This window comes from Ranitomeya variabilis, chromosome 3, assembly GCF_051348905.1.
Source record: "Ranitomeya variabilis isolate aRanVar5 chromosome 3, aRanVar5.hap1, whole genome shotgun sequence".
Lineage (NCBI taxonomy): Eukaryota > Metazoa > Chordata > Amphibia > Anura > Dendrobatidae > Ranitomeya > Ranitomeya variabilis.
Window position 1 is genome coordinate 141,227,866 of NC_135234.1, and position 27,384 is coordinate 141,255,249.

At 45.3% G+C, this 27,384-nt stretch overlaps 1 protein-coding gene across 1 annotated transcript in view; it reads right to left on the bottom strand.

The window, feature by feature from the left end:
• The window catches only part of PRKX (protein kinase cAMP-dependent X-linked catalytic subunit), a 168,096-nt gene extending 147,870 nt beyond the window's left edge, over window positions 1-20,226 (bottom strand). Inside the window, exon 1 of the mRNA XM_077294717.1 lies at window positions 19,560-20,226. Within this exon, the coding sequence (XP_077150832.1) occupies window positions 19,560-19,713 (154 nt within the window). The 5' untranslated portion in view covers window positions 19,714-20,226. The remainder of the gene's footprint in view (window positions 1-19,559) is intronic.
• Window positions 20,227-27,384: the final 7,158 nt, after the last annotated feature.

Sequence of the window (27,384 nt, forward strand, 5' to 3'; positions counted from 1 at the left end):
TGCAGTGGCGTTCTTTTTGGATCATGAGACTAGCAGGGACAGGGATCATGATTCCTTCCTCCTGGACCTCCTAAAACTGGTACTTGAGAAAAAATACTTTGTTTTCGATTGTACGTTTTACAGACAAGCAGCAGGCACCGCAATGGGCGCGAAATGTGCGCCCGCATACGCTAATTTGTTTATGGGGTGGTGGGAGGAGGAACATGTTTATAAACTACAGCCCTTTCAGGAATTTGTACCCAAGTGGTACAGATTCATAGACGATATTCTGTTCCTATGGACTGGTACCCTTGATAATTGTAACCTTTTTATTGCCCAGCTTAATGATAATCCCTGGGGGATCAAACTAACCTCGAACATCTCTACTACCCTGGTAGATTTCCTGGACTTGAAGATCTCTATCAGAGGCAATGGTCTGGTTACGAGTCTACATCGCAAGGAGACAGCCACTAACAGTTTGCTCCACTACACGAGCGCCCACCCGGTCCACTTAAGGAATAGCATACCTAGGGGCCAATTCCTCAGAATTAGGAGGAACTGCACCACCATGTCTGATTTCCTTGAAGAGTCGCAGAAGCTGACAGAGCGGTTTCGGGCCAGAGGGTATCCCCGCAAAGTTATATCCCAGGCGTATCAGCACTCCCAGCAAGTGACAAGAGAAGAAACACTAAAACCTAGGATTAGGACCCCGGTACGGACCATCAACCTTGTTACCACCTATCAGTCAGTGGAATGATGTGTACACTATCTTAAAGAAGAACTGGAACATCTTGCTTACGGAACCTAAACTTTCGCCGTGGCTCTGACACCCCCAGGATGGTGGCCAGGAGGTCTCGGAACCTTAGGGATGAGCTTGTGACAAGCCATTTCAGACGTATGACTACCAGGACGGGGACAGGCGGCAACATTTATGGTTCCTATCCTTGTGGTAGGTGTAACATTTGCAGTCATATGATAGCTGACATTGGGATATCTCTTTCCTGCAGTCCACGCAGGATCCAGGTACCTGGTTATTTTAATTGTCGCACCAGGAACCTTGTTTATGTTTTGATTTGTAGCTGTCCGATGCTCTATGTTGGATATACTACGCAGGAGCTTAGACGTCGGACTCAGCAGCACCTCTCCAACATCAATATGGCCCGGAAGGATTCTGAGAAGGGTAAGAAGCTGTCCTCAGTGGCTGCCCATTTTTTACATCACCATGGGGGTCACCAAGGGGGTTAAGGGTAATGGGTTTGGAGGGGATCAAAATGGACATCAGGGGTGGGAGTATAATACCCGAACTCCTAAGGAAGGAGTCTAAGTGGATCTATGATCTCAACACCTTGACTCCAGCAGGTATGAACGAGGAACTTCTATATACGGGTTTTTATAAGCAAGCATGAGATAATAGGTCTCCTCTGCTTTCGCACCCCTTCTCCCTCCATCAGTACTTATCTTTGGTGTTTTTTATATCCTGTTTTAGATCTGTTGGGCATTCTTGATTCATTCCTAGGCGGCAAACGGAGAGACACCATGGACTACTAGAATCGCTGTTTCCCCATTCACCGGATCATCAGCTTCAGGACATCTCGTGATTAGCCGCTTACCTTGTTCATCAAAGATTAACGTCCTTTTCTGGCTTTTGCTACATATTATGCATCTCTGAACGGTTGTTGTCTGCCTTAGGGTATGTGCACACGTCCGGATTTCTTGCAGAAATTTCCTGAAGAAAACCGGAAATTTTCTGCAAGAAATCCGCATTTTTGTTCCGTTTTTTCACTTTTTTTTAGCATTCTGCAAGCGTAATTAGCTTGCAGAATGCTGAAGTTTTCCAAGCGATCTGTAGCATCGCTTGGAAAACTGACTGACAGGTTGGTCACACTTGTCAAACATACTGTTTGACAAGTGTGACCAACTTTTTACTATAGATGCTGCTTATGCAGCATCTATAGTAAAAGATAGAATGTTTAAAAATAATTAAAAAAATAAAAAAATGGTTATACTCACCCAGACATCTCCTCAGCGGCGTCCGTTCCTCTTCCTATAGCTGGTGTGCGCGCGCAGGACCTTCCATGACGTCGCGGTCATGTGAGCGGTCACGTGGGCGGTCACATGACCGCTCACGACCAATCACAAGACAGTGACGTCATCACAGGTCCTTCACCGCACAGCAGCTATAGGAACCGAAGCGGCAGCATGCAGCGGTGAGGTGGGAACACTGCGGGGGACATCGAAGGTGAGTATAGGACTATTTTTTATTTTAACTCTTATATTTTTGACCAATTATATGGTGCCCAGTGCGTGGAGGAGAATCTCCTCTCCTCCACCCTGGGTACCAACCACACAATCTGCTTACTTCCCGCATGGTGTGCACAGCCCTGTGCGGGAAGTAAGCAGATCAATGGACTCCTAGGTGTGCGGAATCCCCGCAATTCCGCATTTTTAATGAACATGTTGCTTTTTTTTCCGCGATGCGATTTTTTCGCGGAAAAAAAAATCGCAATATTTGCACAAAAAATGTGGAATACACTGTAAATAATAGGAGGCATATGTTAGCGTTTTTTTCACATTTTTATCGCGGTTTTATAGCGGAAAAAACGTGGAAAAAAAAAAAATCCTGACGTGTGCACATGGCCGTAGAGTCATAGGACTTTTACCATGCATATTTTTGCTCTAGGGTAATAAATAATACATGTATGTTATGTGAGATGCATTTTTGTATCTAGTTTGGTGACAAGAGGGGTTTGCTTCAGTATCCCCAGCCTATTTAGGGAAAGTGTGTGTTGCTCATAACTGATAACCACTGACTATTGGTATGGATGTCAAGGGTCCTAGTAGTATGTCCTTCTGGGATCTGGATACATCTCCCTGACCCTATGAACCTATTTGCTGTGTTCTTCTTCTTAGCTGTTATACTCGGCGTACCAACTTAGTCTGGTGGGGTTGATCTATATTTCTCTTGGGCTTCTTTTGGACATAGTGTCCTAATTAAACTATGGCATGTGCATACACCGGCACTGGGCTAGTTGACTGTTGTAGGTCCTCTTGGGCATATTCTCCTCTATTACAGCATATGGTATGTGCGTCTTCACTTTTAATCGGCATATCAATCGAGTTTGACCATATGTACGTTCTTCTATCAATTTACGCATATACTTACTCAGTACTTTGAGCATATTGTTTCCATGTGTGCACTAGCTGAGTGAGTTTGCCATATTGCGCAGGCGCTTACATATATTCTCTTGGGCTCCATATTTGATGTGAGCCTATTCACTGTTCGGTGCACTGACACATGCACAATTCCTGATTCATTTGCAGTTGCCATACACATATTTGTGGGAGACCTCAAGTTGGGACTGCGTCTTTTGTCCGTAAACTCAGCAAATTGCAAACTGGGACTACGTCTCTTATTTGAGAACTTAGTTACTTGTAAGTTAGGACTATTTCTCTTATTTGGGAACTTGGTAAATTTGTAAGTTGGGACTGCATCTCTTATGTGTGAATTTAGCAACTTGTAAGTTAGGTCTGCGTCTCTTGTGTATGAACTTAGTAACCTGTAAATTGGGACTGCGTCTCCTATTTGTAAATTTAGTAGAACAACGGAAATAATCTTTTTGACTTTATTCCAAATTTCATGCATGGTGTGTGCCCTCCAAACCAGCAGAAAGCGCCGTTTAGTCTTATGTGATTCCTCATTGTTTGTGTATGCGCCTTTATACTACATTAGGGGGTGTGGGTGTGTGTGTGTGTGTGTGTGTGTGTGTGTGTGTGTGTGTGTGTGTGTGTGTGTGTGTGTGTGTGTATGTGTGTATGTGTGTATGTGTGTATGTGTGTATGTGTGTATGTGTGTGTGTGTGTGTGTGTGTGTGTGTGTGTGTGTGTGTGTGTGTGTGTGTGTGTGTGTGTGTGTGTGTGTGTGTGTGTGTATGTATGTATGTATGTATGTATGTATGTATGTATGTATGTATGTATGTATGTATGTATGTATGTATGTATGTATGTATGTATGTATGTATGTATATATATATATATATATATATATATATATATATATATATATATATATATATATATATATATATATTCGATCCCAGTGTTATGCATATCCTTTTTCTTAGTTTTTCTTGATAGTTTTTCTCATATGCATATGGTTGATCCCTGACTCACTTATGCTTTGTGGTGCCTGCTACTTTCTTTATATACCATTGAAGATGGGTCATGGCTGGGTCTTCCAGCATGACAAAGACCGAAAACACACATTTAGGGTGACTAAGGAGTGGCTCTTAAGGCCGGGATCACACATACGCGAGATACGGCCAAGTCTCGCAGGTGAAAACCGAGCTCTGGCGCCGGCACTCCGGGGCGGAGCGTGCAGCCGCACAGCAACACATGGAGCTGCACGCTCCGGAGTGTCGGCGCCAGAGCTGGGTTTTCACCTGCGAGACTCGGCCGTATCTCGCGTATGTGTGATCCCAGCCTAAGAAGCAGTTCAAGGTCCTGGAGTGGCCTAGCCCATCTCCAGACCTGAACCCAATAGAAAATCTTTGGAGGGAGCTGAAACTCAATGTTGCCCAGCAACAGCCCCAAAACTTGAAAGATCTGGAGAAGATCTGTATGGCAGAGTGGGCCAAAATCCCTGCTGCAGTGTGTGCAAACTTGGTCAAGAAACGTCTGACTTCTATCATTGCAAACAAAGGTTTCTGCCCCAAACATTAAGTTCATTTTTCTTTAGTATCAAAAACTTATTTCATGCAATAAAATGCAAATTATGTAAAAATAAAATCACTGTGTAATTTAAGATTACGGTATGTCTCTCATAGTTGAAGTGTACCTACGATAAAAATTTACAGGCCTCTCCATTCTCTCTAGGTGGGATAACTTGCAAAATCAGCAATGTACCAAATTATTATTTACTCCATTGTAAGTTTTGTATCTGTGGGGTTTCTAGTGGTTGAACAACCACGGATCAAATGTTTATGGCCTGTTCTAACAAGATGCCTTAAAGGTTTGTGGTAATAAACCGTAAAGAGGACTTTACCAGAGGCCATTTCTTACTCTTATTTCCATTGCTCCAATCAGTTATCCATCTTTTTTACTTTATTAAATCTACCACTCTTTGCCATAGATATGGCCATCACATTTAAAGCAAACTTGTCAGTAGGATTGGCAACAGCAACCTAGAAACAGTGTCAGGTCAGCGCCATTACACTGACAAAAATGATACCTGGGTTGATTAAATCTATCTTATGGTTGTAATTTAATCTGTATTTGTAGAGTTATTACTATGCTCGTGCTCCAGGACGGCCTGTGTGTGGGGGGGGGGGGGGGGGGGGGGTGTCTTCATGTGGTGCTCTGGTTAGGTATTCATCCGTATGGGCTTATGACAAGTCATTGATCCTTTACCGATCTCCCCAGTACAAACTGCATAGAATATCGTGTGGGGAAAAAAAAAAAAAAAAAAAGAATGATACAGGCGTGGCCACTATTTTGATGGCAGCTTTTTATATAGGGGCAGGTCAATGAGGGATCCGTGACAAGTCAGAATCCATACAGATGAGCACCACATGAAGACCCCCCCAGAGCAAAAGCACAATCATTAACTGAAAACTACAAAAAGATTAAACAACCACAAGATGGATTTCATCAACCAAGGCATCATTTAATCAGTATAACGGCGCTGACCTGACTGACTGTGGGTTAAGAACCAAAGCACCCCAGTAGAAGGACAATATAAACGGCAGCACTCAAATGATCATTTAAAATGCCTTAATTGAAATGGCAAACGGTAATACCATATAAAAATGCTTACATTTAGGACTCCCATGAAACAATCATAATAAATACATACATTTTTTTTTCCAGACAAAAATAGTGTATGTGTATGTATATGTATATGTATATGTATATGTATATGTATATGTATATGTATATGTATATGTATATGTATATGTATATGTATATGTATATGTATATGTATATGTATATGTATATGTATATGTATATATATATATATATATATATATATATATATATATATATATATATATATATATATATATATATTTATTTTTTTTACATATATAAAGAGAATAGCTATATAGAATAGGCCCCCTATTTAAGGCTGCTGTCACACTAGTAAAAACACTCATAAGCTGATAAACAGCCGAAAGGTTAGAAAAATCAATTAAAGCAAATAACCCTTTTATCCTTATGATGACATAGATAAAACATTAAGTTTATTTAGATTCAATTTTAAAACCATGAGACCGCTACAAACATAACCACATAAATCACACAAACGTGCACTCTAAAGATACCCTACTAATCGAGCCTCTACACAATTCCTACCTGTCAGTGGAAGTTGGCACCCTACACACAGATACGAGAATGGCGCCCCCACTCACCGACAGCTGACCCTATGACTCCTATTATACGCCCTGCCATAAGTGCCTCATATGCGCCTTATCCCGCCTATCATTTTCCGTTTTTTTATAGCACTTTTTTGTTTTGCACTTATTGTCTTTGTCCGTGTATCTCATCCTGCCACAAACAGGTATAATATATATCTCCATCTATCAATTGCTCCCTTATCCCACCTATCATTTTCCGGTGTTTATAAATGCTGGCGCATATGAGGCACTTATGGCAGGGCGTATAATAGGAGTCATAGGGTCAGCCGTCAGTGAGTGGGGGCGCCATTCTCGTAACTGTGTAGGGTGCCAACCTCCACTGACAGGTAGGAATTGTGTAGAGGCTCGATTAGCAGGGTATCTTTAGAGTGCACGTTTGTGTGATTTATGTGGTTATGTTTGTAGCGGTCTCATGGTTTTAAAATTGAATCTAAATAAACTTAGATAAAACATTATGTCATCATAAGGATATAAGGGTTATTTGCTTTAATAGGCTGCCGTCACACTAGCAGTATTTGGTCAGTATTTAACATCAGTATTTGTAAGCCAAAACCAGGAGTGGAACAAATAGAGGAAAAGTATAATGGAAACATATGCACCACTTCTGCATTTATCACCTACTCCTGGTTTTGGCTTACAAATACTGATGTTAAATACTGACCAAATACTGCTAGTGTGACGGCAGCCTAAACATAATACAAGTGATAAAGTGCATAAAAAGAAATCACTTATGTGGATACACACACACACACACACACACTATGAGCACAGGTATACCCTATAGCCTCTTGTTCAGGTTATCACTGAAGTTTTTTGCATTTTTATTACTATGTTTAAATGGGGGGCCTATTCTATATAACTATTCTCTTTAAATATAAAAAATATTTTTTTAGTATACTATTTGTCGTCTATGTCCGCTATATACACTGCTCAAAAAAAATAAAGGGAACACTTGTACAACAGAATATAACTCCAAGTAAATCAAACTTCTGTGAAATCAAACTGTCCACTTAGGAAGCAACACTGTTTGACAATCAATTTCATATGCTGTTGTGCAAATGGAATAGACAACAGATGGAAATTAGTGGCAATCATCAAGACACTCAATAAAAGGAGTGGTTCTGCAGGTGGGGACCACATCTCAGTACCAATGCTTTCTGGCTGATGTTTTGGTCACTTTTGAATGTTGGTTGTGCTTTCACTCGTGGTAGCATGAGACGGACTCTACAACCCACACAAGTGGCTCAGGTAGTGCAGCTCATCCAGGATGGCACATCAATGCGAGCTGTGGCAAGAAGGTTTGCCGTGTGTCAGCATAGTGCCCTGAGGCTGAAAGCGCTACCAGGAGACAGGCCAGTACACTAGGAGACGTGAAGGGGCTGTAGGAGGTTAACAACCCAGGAGCAGGACCGCTACCTCAGCCTTTTAGCAAGAAGGAACAGAAGCACTGCCAGAGCCCTGCAAAATGACCTCCAGCAGGCCACAAATGTGCATCTGTCTGCACAAATGGTTAGAAACCGACTCCATCAGGATGGTCTGAGTGCCCAACGTCCACAGATGGGGGTTGTGCTCACAGTCCAACACAGTGCAGTACGCTTGGCATTTGCCACAGAACACCAGGATTGGCAAATTCACCACTGGCACCCTTTGCTCTTCACAGATGAAAGAAGGTTCACACTGAGCACAAGTGAGAGTCTGGAGACACCGTGGAGAGCGATCTGCTGCCTGCAACATCCTTCAGCATGACCGGTTTGGCAGTGGGTCAGTAATGGTGTGGGGTGGCATTTCTTTGGAGAGCCGCACAGCCCTCCACATACTCGCCAGAGGTAGCCGGACTGCCATTAGGTACCGAGATAAGATCCTCAGACCCCTTGTGAGACCATATGCTGGCGCGGTTGGCCCTGGGTTCCTCCTAATGCAGGACAATGCCAGACCTTATGTGGCTGGAGTGTCTCAGCAGTTCCTGCAAGATGAAGGCATTGAAGCTATGGACTGGCCCGCCCGTTCCCCAGACCTGAATCCGATTGAACGCATCTGGGACATCATCTCTCGCACCATCCACCAACGTCTCGTTGCACCACAGACTGTCCAGGAGTTGGCAGATGCTTTAGTCCAGGTCTGGGAGGAGATCCCTCAGAAGACCATCTGCCGCCTCATCAGGAGCATGCCCAGGCGTTGTAAGGAGACCATACAGTCACGTGGAGGCCATACACACTACTGAGCATCATTCCTTGTCTTGAGGCATTTCCACTGAAGTTGGATCAGCCTATAACTTCATTTTCCACTTTGATTTTGAGCATTATTCCAACTCCAGACCTCCATGGGATATTAGTTGTGATTTACGTTGATAATTTTTAGGTTTTATTATTCTCTTCCCCAGATGATCAGGCTGATACCTAGCCCCGACCTATTCAAGCGCGCTTTAAAAACCCATCTCTTCAAACAAGCCTACCACATCAACTACTCAGTAAACTAACTTTGCCCTGTTCCCTCCCTCCAAATAGTATTTTGAATCTGCACCCTACTATTCATCTGTCTCCACACCCTCCATGCACACGATAAATGCTCTTGATACTTGACTATTGCACTTAAACACACGGGCTGATGACCGGATCATGCAGCTTTATATGAAAACTAGATGGCAGCCCGATTCTAAGGGTATGTGTCCACGTGCCGTTTTACATCCGGAAGAGCAGCGGAATGAACGCTGCGTAGAGCCGCAGCGTTCAATCCGCAGCGTCCAGATGTTACAGCATAGTGGAGGGGATTTTATGAAATCCCGTCTCCACTATGCGTGGTAACAGGCATCCGGCGGCCCTGAGTTTCCTGACATGCGGCGCGTCTTTTTATATCGCAGCATGTCCGTTGCGGCGACGCCGCAAGGTAAAACACAGGGCCCTATGCGTGGGGTGCGATGATGCCGGATGTGTGCAATGAACACATCCGGCATCATCGAGTCTCCAGAAGGGGGCGGAGCGAGTTTGCGGCTCCGTCCAAACAGACGGCCATCCTGAAAGTGGACACGTACGCTAACGCATCGGGTAAATCCCTATTTATTATAATTGCCAGACCTGAAATAACAAGCACTTTTCACCTATTGTGTCCCCCCCATTTCCTTGTAGATTGTAAGCTTGCGAGCAGGGACCTCACTCTAAAGTCACTGTTTAAATGGTCTTAACTTGTATTGAATTTATTGTCTGTACATGTCCCCGCTAATTGTAAAGTGCTGTGCAATATGTTGGCGCTATATAAATAAAATTTTTTTATTATTCTCAACACATTCCACTATGTAATGAATAAAGATTTACAACTGGAATATTTCATTCAGTGATATCTAGGATGTGGGATTTTAGTGTTCTCTTCATTATTTTTTTGAGCAGTGTATACGTTTTAGGTTACGTATTATGATTGTTTCATGGGAGTCCTAAATGTGGGCATTTTTTTTTTTATATGGTATTACCATTAGCCATTTGAATAAAGGCATTTTAAATGATCATTTGAGTGCTGCCGTTAATATGGTCCTGCTACTGGGGTGCTTTGGTTCTTCTGGTATTGGAGTGGTTTCACTCTCTCTACTAAAGCACTGGTGGTCCTCACTGTAGTGTAGGATTTTACTTATCTGGTTGTTATGTATTTTATCTTTTGGTGCTTGGTATATCGGTTAAACTGTCTGTAGGTTACATAGTATAATCCTGCTGACAGGTTCCCTTTAATGCTGTGTGCACACGTTCCAGATTTTTCGGTTTTTTTGCATTTTTATCGCTAGAAAACCGCAAAAAAAAAAAAAAAAAACACATCCATTTAGCATCCTATTAATAGAATGCAATCCGCAATTTTTGTGCACATGTTCGCGGAAAAAAAAAAAATGCATCGCGGTAAAAAATGCAGCATGTTAATTAATTTTGTGGATATATCACGGATTGCCTGCTATTTAATGCATTGGGAAGCTCCGGGAAAAAACGCAAAAAATCCGTACAAAAACGCATGCGGATTTCCTTCAGAAAAAGTCTGGTTTTGTTCAGGAAATTTCTGCAAAGAATCCAGACGTGTGCACATAGCCCAAAGATATTTTTTGGTCTTTACCAAAGGGGGACTTGTTCATAGTGTAATAACCTAAAGTTATGCCCCAATCTCGTTAGCACACATGGGAGAGATCATAAAACCTATGAAACTAGATGAGCTCAACATTGTAGGTATCCACCTATCACATAGGTTTCAGAGATCTTCGGCCAAGGCAAGTAAATCCAATATAAAAACAAAAAGCCGGTATCTCCGATAAAATCTTGGCAGCTTTATTAAACGTTCATTAAAAACCAGGTCACAAACAGGACAATGTTCTGGTGTTGACGAGTTTCGACTTAAAAGTGTTAATCGTAACAAGTTATAAACGCGTCTACACCAGAACATTGTCCTGTTTGTGACCTGGTTTTTAATGAAAGTTGAAATAAAGCTGCCAAGATTTTATGGGAGAGGCCAGCTTTTTGTTTTTATATTGGATCAGAAAAACTATCACCAAATAAAAATTAGCTACTTTTGACATGGTGATGTGTTACTGATTAAAGAGGACCTAAGTTTTTTGTTTGTTTTTTTTTATGATAATATAGATGGGAAAATATTTTTTTTTTTTTTTTTGAATCACAATAAGTGCCCCCTAAATTGTCTATCTACTTAAAGCATATAAGACAACACAAATAATGCAGTCTTCATAATCCTTACAAGATCCAGTGACTGCTTAACTATATAAGGTATCATTCTAAGTGAGAATCTAGACTTTAGGCAACAGACTATTTTTTCCTGGATACAGAATCCCTTTAAATAGTGTAATCTGTGTTACGTGCAGGGCTGCGGAGTCAGAGCTGTGGAGTTGGAGCCCATTTTGGTGCAGTCGGTGTCATGGAAATTGAGGAGTCAGAAGTTTGGCTTACCGACTCCACAGCCCGGGTTACGTGGTTTCCCACCGTAGGCTTACTGACTTACTTGCTAAATCTATGACTTGCAAATAGTCACATGCTTTCATCAAGTGTCTAAGGGTATGTGCACACGTTGCGGTCTTTGCTGCGGATCCGCAGCGTTTTTGACGCTGCGGATCCGCAGCAGTTTTCCATGCGGTGTACAGTACAATGTTAACCTATGGAAAACAAAAAACGCTGTGCACATGCTATGGAAGAAAAACACGCGGAATCGCTGCGTTTTTTTTCCGCAGCATGTCAATTCTTTGTGCGGAATCTGCAGCGGTTTGACACCTGCTCCATATTAAAAAAAACGCAGGTGTAAAACCGCAGCAGAATCTGCACAAAAACCGCGGTAAATCCGTGGTAAAACCGCAATAAATCCGCAGGAAAAACGCAGTGTTTTTGCCCTGCGGATTTATCAAAATCAGTGCGGAAAAATCCGCACACCAGGACGCAGCGTGTGCACATACCCTAAGGCTTCTTTCACACTGGCGTCGGTACGCGGCCGTCGCTAAGCGTCGGCGCAACATACCGACGGACGTTGTGAAAATTTGGCACAACGTGGGCAGCGGATGCAGTTTTTCAACGCATCCGCTGCCCATTCTGAAGTCCGGGGAGGAGTTCCAGCCGCGCATGCATGGTAAAAAAATGCAGGATCCGAAGTACGAAAAAACGTTCCCTTGAACGTTTTTTCGTGACGACTGTCCGCCAAAACACAAAGCATCCAGTGCACGACGTATGGCCATACGTCGCGATCCGTCGGCAATACAAGTCTATGGGAAAAAAAAAAAAAAAAAACATCCTACGAGCACATTTGCAGGATGCATTTTTTTCCCAAAATGACACATTGCGACGGAAGCCAAACGACGCAAGTGTGAAAGTAGCCTTATCAGCATGAAAACCAATGGACGATCATGCGTTACTCTACACACACACACACACACACAAAAACTCCCCTGCAAGAAAATAATAATAATAATATTGTATCATCTGGTTGTATCCACATCTCCAAACCGAATACCTACAAAATGAGAGAAATCTTATGAAAACGCTGAATAAACTAACACAAAATCACTACGCGGACAGACTTGTGACAGATTGGGTCACTGAAGAGATCATCGATCCCAGCATGATGCTACGATATGTCTCAATTGCAACATGTCAGTTCAAAAATGTTATTCCTTCTTAAATATTGTATGATTAACTATAAAGGTATGTGTCCACGTTCAGGATTGCATCAGGATTTGGTCAGGATTTTATGCAAGTAAAATCCTGACCAAATCTGCACCTGAGGTCACTGGCAGGTCACCTGCGTTGTTCTTGCGTTGTTTCAGCATTGTAAGGACAGGCTGCGTTCTGAAAAGACGTGCCGCATGTCTGTTTCCGCGGGTCTGCAGCATGCGTCTTTTAATGCATAGTGGAGACGGGATTTCATGAAATCCCTTCCACTATGCTGTAACATTTGGACGCTGCGTGTTTGACGCTGCGGCTCTACACAGCGTCAAACACACAGCTTTTCCTGAACGTGGAAACATACCCTAAGTGGTATTATTGATAAATGGAAGCATTTAGGAACCAGAGCAACTCAGCCAGGAAGGGGAGACCATGTAAAATTGTAGCGGGAATGCCAAGTGCTGAGGAGCCTGGTGCATAAAAGTTGCCAATGTTACGCTAACTCAACTACTGGAGCATTACCAACTTGCACAAAAACTGTGCAATGCGAGCTTCATTGCATGGGTTGTCATTGGCGAGCAGGTCTTCTGTCACCAAGCACAATATCAAGAGTCGGATGAAGGGGTTATCAATACAATGGATGGCAAGAAGAACAAAAGAATGAATTTTGGAACAAATCAAGCCAAACATTTCACTCGAAGCAAGGATCACCAAGCTACGACTTGCCTACTTGGGACACGTGATATGAAGGGAACAGTCACTGGAGATGGACATTATGATGATCGGAAGCAAAGAAGAAACAAGGCGAAGCGGAAGACCAGCAACCCGATGGCTTGATGCTATTACAATAACAGCGGAGAAGACCCTGGTGGACCTACCTATGCTTGCAGACGATCAACCCACCCACAGAGCGTTCATCCGTCAAGAGCAGTGGAAACCAGTTCTGTAGAGTGATGAATCACACTCATCAATCTGGCATCTGATGGGCGAGTCTAGGTTTGGAGAATCACAGAAGAATGTTACCTACCTGACTGCATTGAGCCAACAGTAAATGCAACTAATGCTACTGTATGTGGTCGTTTTTGGGGATTCCCATAATGCCAGCCACCTCCTGCCTTGTATTTCCCGCTCAGCTAGGAATGGCAGAAATTGCAATACCCTTAAAGCTTTTTTATTTTGCCTCATGTTTCCATCAGATACGTAAGTTGGGAGTATCCTGCATCATATTCCTCAACAGAAGTCGATGACATACTACTGTATATAGTGATATACAGTGGCAACTGACTCAGTGTGAAAAGTATAAAGTGAGGGTATACCTTAAAGGGACCTGTCTGCATTATGGATACCTTATCAGAGCAACACATGAAGACCCCCAACAGGCCACCCCGAGACAGGGGCATATCATTAACTCAAAACTGAAAATAAAGGTTACACAACAACCACAAGACGGATTTCATCAACCAAGGTATCAATTTAATTAGTATAATGGCGCCGACCTGACACTGTAGGTTACTGTGCACAATCCTGCTGACAGGTTCCCTTTAAACACTAAATAATTCTACATTACAAGCTGCATATTTATAACATCTGCCATCAATAATAGATGAACGGGATCCATCACATGCCAAATTGGACATATGCCTCAGACTATGAATGGTATCACACTGGACACATCTGATGGAGACTGTAGAATCATTGATGAGAACGCCATACACTTTACTTAGTCATCAACTGAACACTTATTTGGACATCAGCTTTTCTTTTTGACCCCAATACACAAACTCAATCAAATGTGTCCTCAAAAGAAAGAGGAAACGGGGTTCCCACTGAGGAGTTTGGCAGTAGTTTATCTCCCTTGGGAAAGGGGAAAAAAAAAAAAAAAGGTTCATGTTGAAATCCAACATATACCTGAAGCTTATTTTCCGTAACACCTGCTGCTGAGGAAGGGCAGGTACATCCCTCCACACAACATGCTCAGGTTGGTCTTGCCAAGTTTGGCAATAAGTGTTAAAGGGGTTCTTGACTTTTTTTTTTTCTTTAAATTTTAAAAATGGGCCCATGGTGGTCCAAAAAAAAAAAAAAAAAAAGGAATTAAAAAGAGCATATACGAACGTACTAGCAACTGTCATTCTTTAGCACCGCTGACTGTTCCCTGCCAGTATCTTGGGTTTCAGTTCTGGCAGAAGAAGCCACCGTATCAGTGACTGCATTGGTCACGTTATATCAAAGTCAGAAGAGAGGGCATCGCTTCGGGGTTGGGTGGCCACTGAATGACTACAGTGTTCACGTGATAGCCCTCACTGGGAAAGGAAGCAAGACCAGCGGGAAGATAGAGAGCAGAACAATGCCTTTAAAAATATTAGTGTATGGCCTACAACAGGTCCTTCATGGAAATGACAAGACAACAGAAGACAGCACAAACCTATTTCTTAGAACTTGTATCTTTTTTGATGACACACCAAAATGTGTGACAATACAATGCTGTCGAGCCAGAAAAACAATTCTACAAATGTTCATGTGTTTTGAAAAGGGACATCAACTCAAAATGGTTCATGACATTGGGAGAAGGCAAGTGGTGATTTGAGGTCAAACTTCAATGTCATTTCCACAAGGGCCGGTAAACACCTTAGGCATTCCTCAAACCTCTGTTCCTCGAAAGGGACATTCAAGTCAATGGACGCTTACACAGAATATGGTCAGTATCAAGAGGGTGAGGGCATTTTAAAGCCGATCCATTGCAGAAATCGCAATCCTCACCAATGTTTTACAGCCACAGAAATGTAGATCACATCTGGAGATCAGTTTGATGTGGATTTCCCAGAAAAATGGGGACCAAGCCAGAGAAAGACAACTCTAGAAGTACTAGTCTCCGAAAAGAAAAATAAGCACATTACAATCCAACAAGCCGAATTCTGCTTTATGCTCGGAAAATTTGTATTGAGTGGTGGGCAATAAAGATGACATTACCAGCAAATCTCATTGACTAGATCTAATGTCTTGGGCATGTTCTTACCTAAAATAACCCCAGGCAATCTCCATACCACAGGAGTAGCACTGTGTTCTCTATACACCTCCATTCACACCGACATGAAATGCCCTAGGGTGGTTTATAAACAATGACCTCCTGATATTGGAAAGTGAAGACCATCACTATCTAATCTGAAAACGGTAATTTGTGCCATCTACATGGGCTGACGTCAGGACAGCAATGAGGGCTGATCCACTAGTTTGGCACACATTTACCGGCCTGTTAGACCACCGAGCAATGAACGGGAGAGAACGGTCACCAAGAGGATCGTTGTGCCCCCATATACAGTGCACGTTATCAACAGCACATCCCCTGTTTACAAGAGTCAATGTGCTGCCGATAATAAGTTTTATGCTGGCATAAATGATCCATTCAACCTAATAAACAAGCGCTTTCATCGTGATTGCCGGCATGTTAACATCAGTAGCCCCAATCATCGCCGGGTCTAAAGGGGGCCTTTTAGTGCCATTACCAGCCAATCACAGTGCAGCTTCTAATTTGCCAGAGTTGTTTAAAAAAAATAAAAGCATAGATCTGCATAGACAGGTCTTCTTTTAGATAGATTTCATTAATGAGTCCCCATATGTTCAAAAAGAAGGGATTCAATAACCTGTAGTGAATATTTTCCAGGTCGTGACCCCGTCTCACTCTGTATGACCCGCTACTAGAAGTGCTTGAAGGGAAGTGACAACTGTTGGAGTATATTTCCAGCACAGATCCGCAGCTCAGGCTCTCACTATGGGAGATGAATATCTGGGCCATACCAATGCCACAAAACTACTACAACCCAAAGAGGAATGTGGACATGATTATTCTCGTATCCTCCGACGGCGCTCACGGCCATATACTGAAGGTCAGGGGTGCAGAGACTAGGGCGCTCCCGCGGTTGTAACACTACAACTCCCAGCATACCCTGACATGGCTTATATTCCATGTAGTAAGTGAAGCTGTGGCCTAAAGGGGTTGTCTGACAGTGTCCCCGTGGAGCCAGCACAGGCCGCTAGGTACGTCTACCATGTTCAGCGTGTGATGGACTGCAACAGTCAGTTCTGGAGCTGCAACTTTCCAACGTGGCAGACACTCGCCGCTTCCCAACCCGACACCGACCCCTGAAGTGTTATGTGCTGGATATGTGGACTCAAATACGTGTATTTTATTTTATATCTATTTTACTGTCCGACAAGCCCTTTAATGAGGACCCTAGCAGCATGTAGCCGTTTTCCTACAGCTATCTATGCACAGATAATGATGTCTGTCTAAAAACCATGAGTTTAATAAGTTCACTAAGACTTAGTTCACACAAGAGTATTTTCAGTCCGTGTATGAGCCTGCATCATTACTGAGCTACGGACCACACTACTGCATGTAAATAATATCTATCTGCTCTGTGGAGGAGCACACAGAGCGGCACCTGGAGCCACTGACATCCGCAATGATCCGCACTCAGCCTCGGGTCTTAGGCTACTTTCACACTTCCGTTTTTTTTAATCCGTCACAATGTGTCGGGGCGACATATCAACAGATGCGTCAAAAATAGTGAAAAACGGATGCAACTCATCCAGTATTTCGACGGATCCGCTAGACGGTTCCGTCGAAAAACTGGATCCGTTGCATCAGTTTTTACCATTTGTTTCATCTGTTTTTCCATGCCTAAAAATGGGAGTCTCCCAAATGTGATAGGCTACTGGAAAATAGGGAAACCAATACATTGACTGGCTGGCTGTCTTCAGGCTGGCAGGAGTCTCGCCGGCACATTAGGGGGTGACGCCCCAGGCCAGGTTTATATAGATTTGGGCCCTGTCTGGCCAATTGGCTACAAATTCCTGATTCTGAGCACGCTCAGTGTAAAAAAACGGATTCCAGCGCTGGATTCCGTCATACAACATTTCACGATGGATCCTGCGTCCATAGGCTTCCATTCTAGTCAACGACGTATGCCGCAGGATCTGTCGCGACACGTTTTCCCGACGCAGACAAAAAGTTACATTGACGACGGTCCGCCAAAACACGACGGATCCGTCGCTAATACAAGTCTATGGGAAAAAAAAAAAAGGATCCTGCGGGCACATTTGCAGGATCCGTTTTTTTCCCAAAACGACGCATTGCAACGGATCTGAAAAGACGGAAGCGTGAAAGAGGCCTTATTCGGACTGATTTTTCATCAGTTTTTACCATCGGACCTCACTCAATGTCCATGTATTACACAGAGCACAGACCGCGATGCACTGACCGCTGCAGGTCTCCTGACCACTTCATACACGCCTGTGACGTCTACCAGCATACTGACCAGTCCGTTTAGCAGTCTCCTGGAACCATATACTCCGGGGTCTCACTACGGCCTCCGTATTACAGCAGAGACTTTATTATGCAATCAAAGTTTGCAGAGTTTTACCTATCCAGCACAATGTTAAAAATATTCACAGACTTTTATAGGTAAAAAAGGACACCGCTACGAAGCACAGAAATCTCAGTAAAAACTGCGGATACAACACGTACGTCTGAATAAAGCCTTAGGTTGTAATTCACACTGCAGGCATGGTGTGGCAAAAACGCTGCAGCTTTACTGGGTATGAAGAAGTTATGAAAAAAGGAGAGACGTTGCCATCTCATAGGTAGGACGCTGTGTACAATGTACCCGGACTGGAGCCTTCTGGCTGCTCAATCGGCCCAGACAGAGATGCAGAACAATTGGGAACCAGAATTTAGGAGACAGATGCTGAATGGAGCAGAAATACTAAATATGAAATGTACGGGGGACAGACGACATTATAACCCTACACCGGGGGGGGGGGCACAACCATGTGATACTGCACCACAACCTAGTGTACATGGGGGCAGGACAACCCTCCACCTGGAGGCCCTTACTCTTCCTATAGATATGCCCATGGATGAACAAACAGGGCTTTTCGGTGCCGCTTGTGGACGGTCATCTTGTGTCTGAGGTATACAGGGAGGTATGCCCTATAGACCTCCCACACTTAGGGCACGTAGGAGGTATGCCCAGAGCACTGTGTGTCATGGAAGAGTGATAAAGTAGAGGTTCAGGCTGGGTTCAGAAAGCTACCCTGAAAATAGGGCCACTCACCACTACAAATGGCCGATGTGTTTGCAGATGGCTGCAGGAGCGGCTGTTAGGTCACATTCAGGATTTGGTCAGTATTTTACCTCAGTATATGTAGCTAAAACCAGGAGTGGAAAAGTATAATAGAAACGTCACCACTTCTGTATCATCACCCACTCCTGGTTTTGGCTACAAATACTGAGGTAAAATACTGACCAAATCCTGAGACAGCAGTCAGGCCGGGTGTCCACAGTCCGGAAGTGGCCGCGCTTTGGACGCAGGGCATGTTCTCTGCCGTTTATTGAACACAGGTGATGCCGCATGTGATCACTGACCCGTGTGGCGTCACCGCGTCCAATAAATTCTATGGGCGAAATTTATCTTGGGGAGACTGGAGTCTGCACAAGAGAAACAGACAAGCTGCAGTCTGGAGAGACGCTACACATGTCCGTCTCCGCGGGTGATGCGTGGGCGTCTGTGGACACATAGTGGGCATGGGTTTCCCAGAAGTCCCATCCACTGAGCTGTCACAGCTGACTGTATAAGTACACAGCATCCAGCACCCACTGCCGTTCTCACCACAGAGACCATCAGTCTGATGCCCACCGGCCAGTGCACTGGCTATAACGTGTTGTGTGTGGTCGGCGGTGCCCACGAACTGATCGTCTGAACGAGCGCTCACTGCACAATCCCAGGAGAACGGTATCAGATGGATTTCTAATTGCCTGGCAGCCAAAAATAAATCCCAGATTACCCCGATTGGTCTGCCAGGCAGTGCACTCCTCGGCCAGACTGATGCCAGGCAGTGCACTCCTCGGCCAGACTGATGCCAGGCAGTGCACTCCTCGGCCAGACTGATGCCAGGCAGTACAGAAACTTCTGTCGCCATGCTTCTGCCACCCTCCCCCGGTCCCCCGCAATCACAGGCCATCAGACACGGTCGCAGCACTCACCCACAGTAGCCACAGTGTCAAAGTCCTCCAACTTGTACTGCTGCGGGGCCTCCGGGCCGGGGGGCGCGCTGTGGCCGGGGCTGGAGACTCCCCCGTCACCGCTCACTTTGCTGCCCCTTCTGGCTGTCACCGACCCGGCTGCCGCTGCCTCCATCGGATGCGATTCGTCAGCGACCTGCGAGGAGTGAGCGATCAGTGCAGGCGAGGAGCAGCCGGCACCATCGGATGGCAGGAGCCGGGACTGGGGACAGCGGTAACCCGAGCCCGGCACAGGAACGTGAGCCGGCACTAGCGCCGCGGGTACGGGCAGGTGGCGCTGCCGGCGGTCATCAGCCCGGACCTGTCAGCCGTCATTGTGTCTGGCGCCTGATGTCTGCAGGTGGAGCGGCACACAATGGCACTGCTCGGCATAGTCCGCCGGCGCTCTGGCGGCAGTGTGCTGTGTCCGCTGCCCGGCGGGGCGCTGTGCCCGAGTCCTGCCTCCTCTTTGTAGTGCGGACACTACACTAGTAGTGAGGTTGTGCCACTTTCTACGTCCGTTTCAGCACATTGCTGCTGGCTCCTCCCCTTCCCTGCAGATTCAAACTGCAGCTTATTCACCCATGGAGGGCGGGGTCGGCAGCTAGCCCCGCCCACTATAGAAAGCCGTGGGACCTGTCTGCTCTGCCAGTCTTCTACCTAGCCCTCCTATTGGTTAACATTGTGCCGTATCATACGCGTAAGACCCGCCCACACAACGTATCGCTCTACAATGGCCCGCCCAGCACCTGTCACTCTTCTGCGGGACACGCCCGACGTTAAACAACCAATATTGACCACTCCCGTTCCTGTAATTTCACCTCAAGCCACACCCGCCATATGCCCCGCCCACAAGTGCCGCTAGTTTACAGCGCTTCCTCATGTGACACGCCCACGTCCAGTCATACACGGCAGGCACCGCCCACTTTACTAGTCTGTCGCCTGCGCTTTGTTTGTGTTCGCTCACAGCCTGGAGCTGGCGAGCAGTGGGCGGGGCATGGTCTAACCAATCCGCAGCATGGGCGGGGCTGCTTCTCCACACCCCTATCCTTCGGACACGACCAGCGAGGTGGTTTCCTCTCTTCACTTCGGAGGAACGAAACACCTGGAATGGAGGCATAAGCGGGGACTGTGGCGTGCAGGACGTGACTGCTGGGAGTTGTGGTGCAGGCGGTGGGACATATTTAGCAATGAACTGTCTGACGCTATAGTAGCGTTCTTTAAAGCTTTTATACAAGTTTACGAGTAGGGGCGTGGCCTTAAAGGCTTGGGTTTATTATAAAAGGGGCGTTGCTTAAAGTGTTTATGTTAGAAAGCTACAGGAAAGAAATATAGCTTATATGTTAGAGAGTGCACCGCTCACTTCTGTCATGGGACTGGCGGTAAAACGACTGGCACATCCAGGCTAGTGTGACTAGGAGCAGCTACCGCCATATACATTACTGACTGCGCACTCAGCCCTTCACCATGTGGTGTTAATTACATCTAATCACATTTGGCTCTGGCCAACCCATAAATTAAGGCTTTACTGAGAGCGGTGTCCACATTCATATTGTTCAAAAGCCATTTTGCTATTCATATTTCAGGTATTTCATATTTGACATGCTTTGGCAACCTTCTTTTGTACATTTCTATCATGGGGTTACTCTTTATGAGGCAGTGGAAGTGCACACCATAGAGCGAGTGCATGGACTCTGATAGCACACGGCTGACAGGTAGAGGCCACGTCTGTGGAGCCAGCGCCACGCTCGTCCACAGGTTGTGTATGCTACTACAGCAAGACTATTCACGTTACTGCAGCTGAACTGCAATGCTGCCTCCTGCCGCTCTTGGTTGATATGGCTGCAGTGGTGACTTCACATGACTGCTGCAGCCAATCACATGATGTCACCGCTGCAGCATTATCAAGACAGGGGCCAGCAGCGGAGAGCTGGCGTGGCAGGAGGTAAGGACAGCTGCCATCGTAATTTCTACCTACAGGACACCTGTGCAATAAAAATTTCGCTCCACCCCTCAGGCTCAGGAGTTTAAAATTACAGCAGAATCCTACCTTCTCATAGAAATGCAGACTTCAGTCTAAGAGAGGATTCACATTAGGCAGGTCCCCAGCAACGAGAATCGCCTTATCATGGCTGCCGGGTACTCATGAATTGGCCAATTTATCCACTAAGTATTCTTAATTTTTCATATTTTGTAGAGCAGTAATGCAATTCAAATTTCATATATTTCATGTTTGCATGCTATAGCGCTACAGAGTGCTACTTTGTTTTTTGGTTATGGAATAAAAATTAACCCCTTTAATCTGGCGAGTTGGTAAAACAAGTGAGGAGGTGGAACCCGAAGAAGGAGTGACAAAGTCGTCAGAATCCACTCATAACTGTTACTGACCCAGCGATTAGCATGGTACCAGTCAGGCTTATTTGCTTGGTGCATGGAGCCGATCAGCATTTCACAGGAGACCATATGAACTTGACCATTGCCTGATGACTGGGGGCACTGACTGACAATGGTGATTCTCACTTTCCCAACCACTGTCCAATGCCGATATCCATGTTCTAGTCATCACACGGCGCCTCCTTAAGATCTGAATCTTTAGTAAATCACTTAAAGGGAACCTGTCGCCTCAAATTGGCTGGATATGTAAATGCCTTTTTTCCAGTCCGATGGGCGACGTTTCGTCTTCATTTCTCCACCCCATCTGTCTTTGTTGTCTGCAATATGTTCGAGAATTAGAGTACTTGTCCTCCATAGTTCGCGTGTGCGCAATGCAATCTTCACTCGCGCAGTATGCTTTGCTCACGCACTATGACCCGGAAGTATTTCGCTGTGTTCTGGGACATAGTGCACGGGCGCATGCACAGTAATGCTTTTCGGCTTTGTCCGCAGTTGGACAAAGCATACTGCGCGTGTGCAAGCGAAGATTGCATTGCGCACGAGCGAACTATGAAGGTCAAGTACGCTAATTCTCGAACATATTGCGGACAACAAGACGGATGGGGTGGAGAAATGAAGACGAAACGCCGCCCATCGGACCGGAAAAAATGCATTAACATATCCCGCCAATTTGAGGTGACAGGTTCCCTTTAACTCTAAGAAGTGCTTGGCTACTATAGGCAAATGCCTGGAGCTCCCACTTTCTCCTAGCCTCTACGCCATCTACAGTCATGGCCTAAAGTGTTGGCTGTTATGGACCTAGTGGTTAGGAACACTTGAGATGACCTGATAGGTAAACCAGAAATATAGGACAAGCTCTGGGGATGTGGAAACTTTACTGACCGCAACCCTGATCCTATCACACACACTATAGGCAGCCGTGGAGCGTACCTAACTCTCCCTAGATGCCTCTTCACAGCCTGAGAACTAGCTACCCCTAGAGAGAAACAAAAGCCTCACTTGCCTCAGAGAAATTTCCCCAAAAGTAAAGTCAGCCCCCACAAATAATGACGGTGAGTTCAGAGGAAAATACAAACATAGGAATGAAAACAGGTTTTAGCATAGGAGGCCCACTAGTACTAAATAGTAAGAAGATAGCAAGGGAACTGTGCGGTCAGTATAAAATACTACAAAAATATCCACGCAGAGAATACTAAAGACCCTCACACCGACTCACGATGTGAGGGAGCAACTCTGCTCCCCAGAGCTTCCAGCTAGCAAGAAAATAGCATATAAGCAAGCTGGACTGAACTTAACATATACTGAGAAACATTTTCCAAAAGCAGTGAGCAAAAATGAACTAGCATGAACTTAGCTTCTCCAAGAGGAGACAGGTCACACGAGAAGTCCCAGAGAGATCTGAACCAATACTGAATACAACGACAGCTGGCAACAAGTAAAGATCTAGGTGGAGTTAAATAGGCAGCAGCACAGCAGAAAACGAGGCAGCTGGAGCCCAGCTAAAGACCAGCAGTATCACTCAAAGCCACCAGAGAGAGCCCACGAACAGAACTCAACAAAGTACCATTCATGACCACAGGAGGGAGCCCGAGAACGGAATTCACAACAGTACCCCCCCTTGAGGAGGGGTCACCGAACCCTCACCAAAGCCCCCAGGCCGATCAGGACGAGCCAAATGAAAGGCACGAACCAAATCGGCAGCATGGACATCAGAGGCAACAACCCAGGAATTATCCTCCTGACCATAGCCCTTCCATTTAACCAAGTACTGAAGCTTCCTTCTCGAAACACGAAAATCCAAGATCTTTTCCACCACATACTCCAATTCTCCCTCGACCAACACTGGAGTAGGAGCATCAACAGAAGGAACCACAGGCACCACATACCTCCGCAACAATGACCTATGGAACACATTATGGATGGCAAAAGATGCTGGGAGGTCCAAACGAAATGACACAGGATTGAGGATTTCAGAAATCTTATAAGGACCGATGAAACGAGGCTTAAACTTAGGAGATGAAACCTTCATAGGAACATAACGAGAAGACAACCAAACCAGATCCCCCACACGAAGTCGGGGACCCACACAGCGATGGCGGTTAGCAAAGCGCTGAGCCTTCTCCTGTGACAGCGCCAAATTGTCCACTACGTGGTTCCAAATCTGCTGCAACCTGTCCACCACAGAATCCACACCAGGGCAGTCAGAAGGCTCAACCTGCCCTGAGGAAAAACGAGGATGAAAACCAGAATTACAAAAAAAAGGCGAAACCAAAGTAGCCGAACTAGCCCAATTATTGAGGGCGAACTCAGCCAATGGCAAAAAAGTCACCCAATCATCCCGGTCAGGAGAAACAAAACATCTCAGATAAGTTTCTAAGGTCTGATTAGTTCGTTCGGTTTGGCCATTTGTCTGAGGATGGAAAGCCGAAGAAAAAGACAAATCAATGCCCATCTTAGCACAAAAAGATCGCCAAAATCTGGACACGAACTGGGACCATCTGTCAGACACAATGTTCTCCGGAATACCATGCAAACGAACCACATTCTGAAAGAACAGCGGAACCAAATCAGAAGAGGAAGGTAATTTAGGCAAGGTCACCAAATAGACCATCTTAGAAAAATGATCACAAACCACCCAGATGACAGACATCCTCTGAGAGACAGGAAGATCCGAAATAAAATCCATGGAAATATGCGTCCAGGGCCTCTTTGGGACAGGCAAAGGCAAAAGCAAACCACTGGCACGAGAACAGCAAGGCTTGGCCCGAGCACAAATCCCACAGGACTGCACAAAAGAACGCACATCCCGAGACAAGGAAGGCCACCAAAAGGACCTAGCCACCAAATCTCTGGTACCAAAAATCCCAGGATGACCCGCCAACACTGAACAATGAACCTCGGAAATAACTCTACTGGTCCATCTATCAGGGACAAACAGTCTCTCCGGTGGACAACGGTCAGGTCTATCGACCTGAAACTCCTGCAGCACCCGCCGCAAATCAGGGGAGATGGCAGACAAAATCACCCCCTCTCTGAGGATACCAGCCGGTTCAGGAACTCCCGGAGAGTCAGGCACAAAACTCCTAGAAAGGGCATCAGCCTTCACATTCTTGGAGCCCGGGAGGTACGAAACCACAAAATCGAAACGGGAGAAAAACAGCGACCATCGAGCCTGTCTAGGATTCAGCCGCTTGGCTGACTCGAGATAAATCAAATTCTTGTGATCCGTCAAGACCAGCACACGATGCTTGGCTCCCTCAAGCCAATGTCGCCACTCTTCAAATGCCCACTTCATTGCCAACAACTCCAGATTACCAACATCATAATTATGCTCGGCAGGCGAAAACTTTCTTGAAAAGAAAGCACATGGCTTTATCATAGAGCCATCAGAGCTTCTCTGAGACAAGACAGCCCCTGCTCCAATCTCAGAAGCATCAACCTCGACCTGAAAAGGGAGAGAAACATCCGGCTGACGCAAAACAGGAGCTGAAGAAAACCGACGTTTCAGCTCCTGAAAGGCCTCAACGGCCGCAGGAGACCAATTAGTCACATCAGCACCCTTTTTGGTCAGATCAGTCAAAGGCTTAACCACACTAGAAAAATTAGTGATGAAGCGACGGTAAAAATTAGCAAAGCCCAGGAACTTCTGAAGACTCTTCACAGATGTAGGTTGAGTCCAATCATAAATGGCCTGGACTTTAACTGGATACATCTCGATAGTAGAAGGGGAAAAAATAAAGCCCAAAAAGGAAACCTTCTGGACTCCGAAGAGACATTTAGAGCCCTTCACAAACAAGGCATTAGCACGCAGGACCTGAAATACCATCCTGACCTGCTTCACATGAGATTCCCAATCATCAGAAAACACCAAAATATCATCCAGATATACAATCATGAATCTATCCAGATACTCTCGGAAGATGTCGTGCATAAAGGACTGAAACACAGAAGGGGCATTAGAAAGCCCAAATGGCATCACCAAGTACTCCTAATGGCCTTCGGGCGTATTAAATGCTGTTTTCCATTCATCGCCCTGTTTTATACGCACAAGATTATATGCTCCTCGAAGATCTATCTTGGTGAACCAACTAGCCCCCTTAATCCGAGCAAACAGATCGGACAGCAGAGGCAAAGGGTACTGAAATGTGACCGTGATTTTATTAAGAAGGCGATAATCAATACAGGGTCTCAAAGAACCATCCTTCTTGGCCACAAAAAAGAACCCTGCTCCCAATGGTGACGAGGATAGGCGAATATGTCCTTTCTCCAAGGACTCCTTTATATAACTCCGCATAGCGGCATGTTCAGGCACAGATAGATTGAAAAGTCGACCCTTAGGGAACTTACTACCAGGAATCAAATCTATAGCACAATCACAATCCCTATGAGGAGGTAGGGCACCGGATTTGGGCTCATCAAATACATCCTGGTAATCCGACAAAAATTCAGGGACTTCCGAAGGAGTAGAAGCAGCAATTGACACCAAAGGAACATCGCCATGTACCCCTTGACAACCCCAACTAGACACAGACATTGATTTCCAATCCAATACTGGATTATGAACCTGCAACCATGGCAACCCGAAGACGACAACATCATGCAAATTATGTAACACCAGAAAACAAATATCCTCCTGATGTGCAGGAGTCATGCACATGGTCACTTGAGTCCAGTACTGAGGCTTATTCTTGGCCAATGGCGTAGCATCAATTCCCCTTAGTGGAATAGGGAACTGCAAAGGCTCTAAGAAAAAACCACAGCGCCTGGCAAAATCCAAATCCATCAGATTCAGGGCAGCACCTGAATCCACAAAAGCCATAACTGAGTAGGATGACAAAGAGCAAATCAAAGTAACAGACAAAATAAATTTAGGCTGTACAGTACCAATGGTGACCGACTTAGCGAACCTTTTAGTGCGCTTAGGACATTCGGAGATAGCATGAGTGGAGTCACCACAGTAAAAACACAACCCATTCTGACGTCTGTGATTTTGCCGTTCAATTCTGGTCAGAATCCTACCACATTGCATAGACTCAGGCTTCTGCTCAGAGAACACCGCCAGATGGTGCACAGGTTTGCGCTCCCGCAAACGCCGATCAATCTGAATGGCCAAGGACATTGATTCATTCAGACCTGCAGGCGTGGGGAACCCCACCATAACATTTTTAAGGGCTTCAGAAAGACCCTTTCTGAAAATCGCTGCCAGGGCACACTCATTCCATTGAGTGAGCACAGACCACTTCCTAAACCTCTGGCAGTAAACCTCCGCTTCATCCTGACCCTGAGACAGAGCCAGCAAGGTCTTTTCTGCCTGGTCGACTGAATTAGGCTCCTCATAAAGCAATCCAAGCGCCAGAAAAAACGCATCTACATTTAGCAATGCAGGATCTCCTGGCGCCAGGGAAAATGCCCA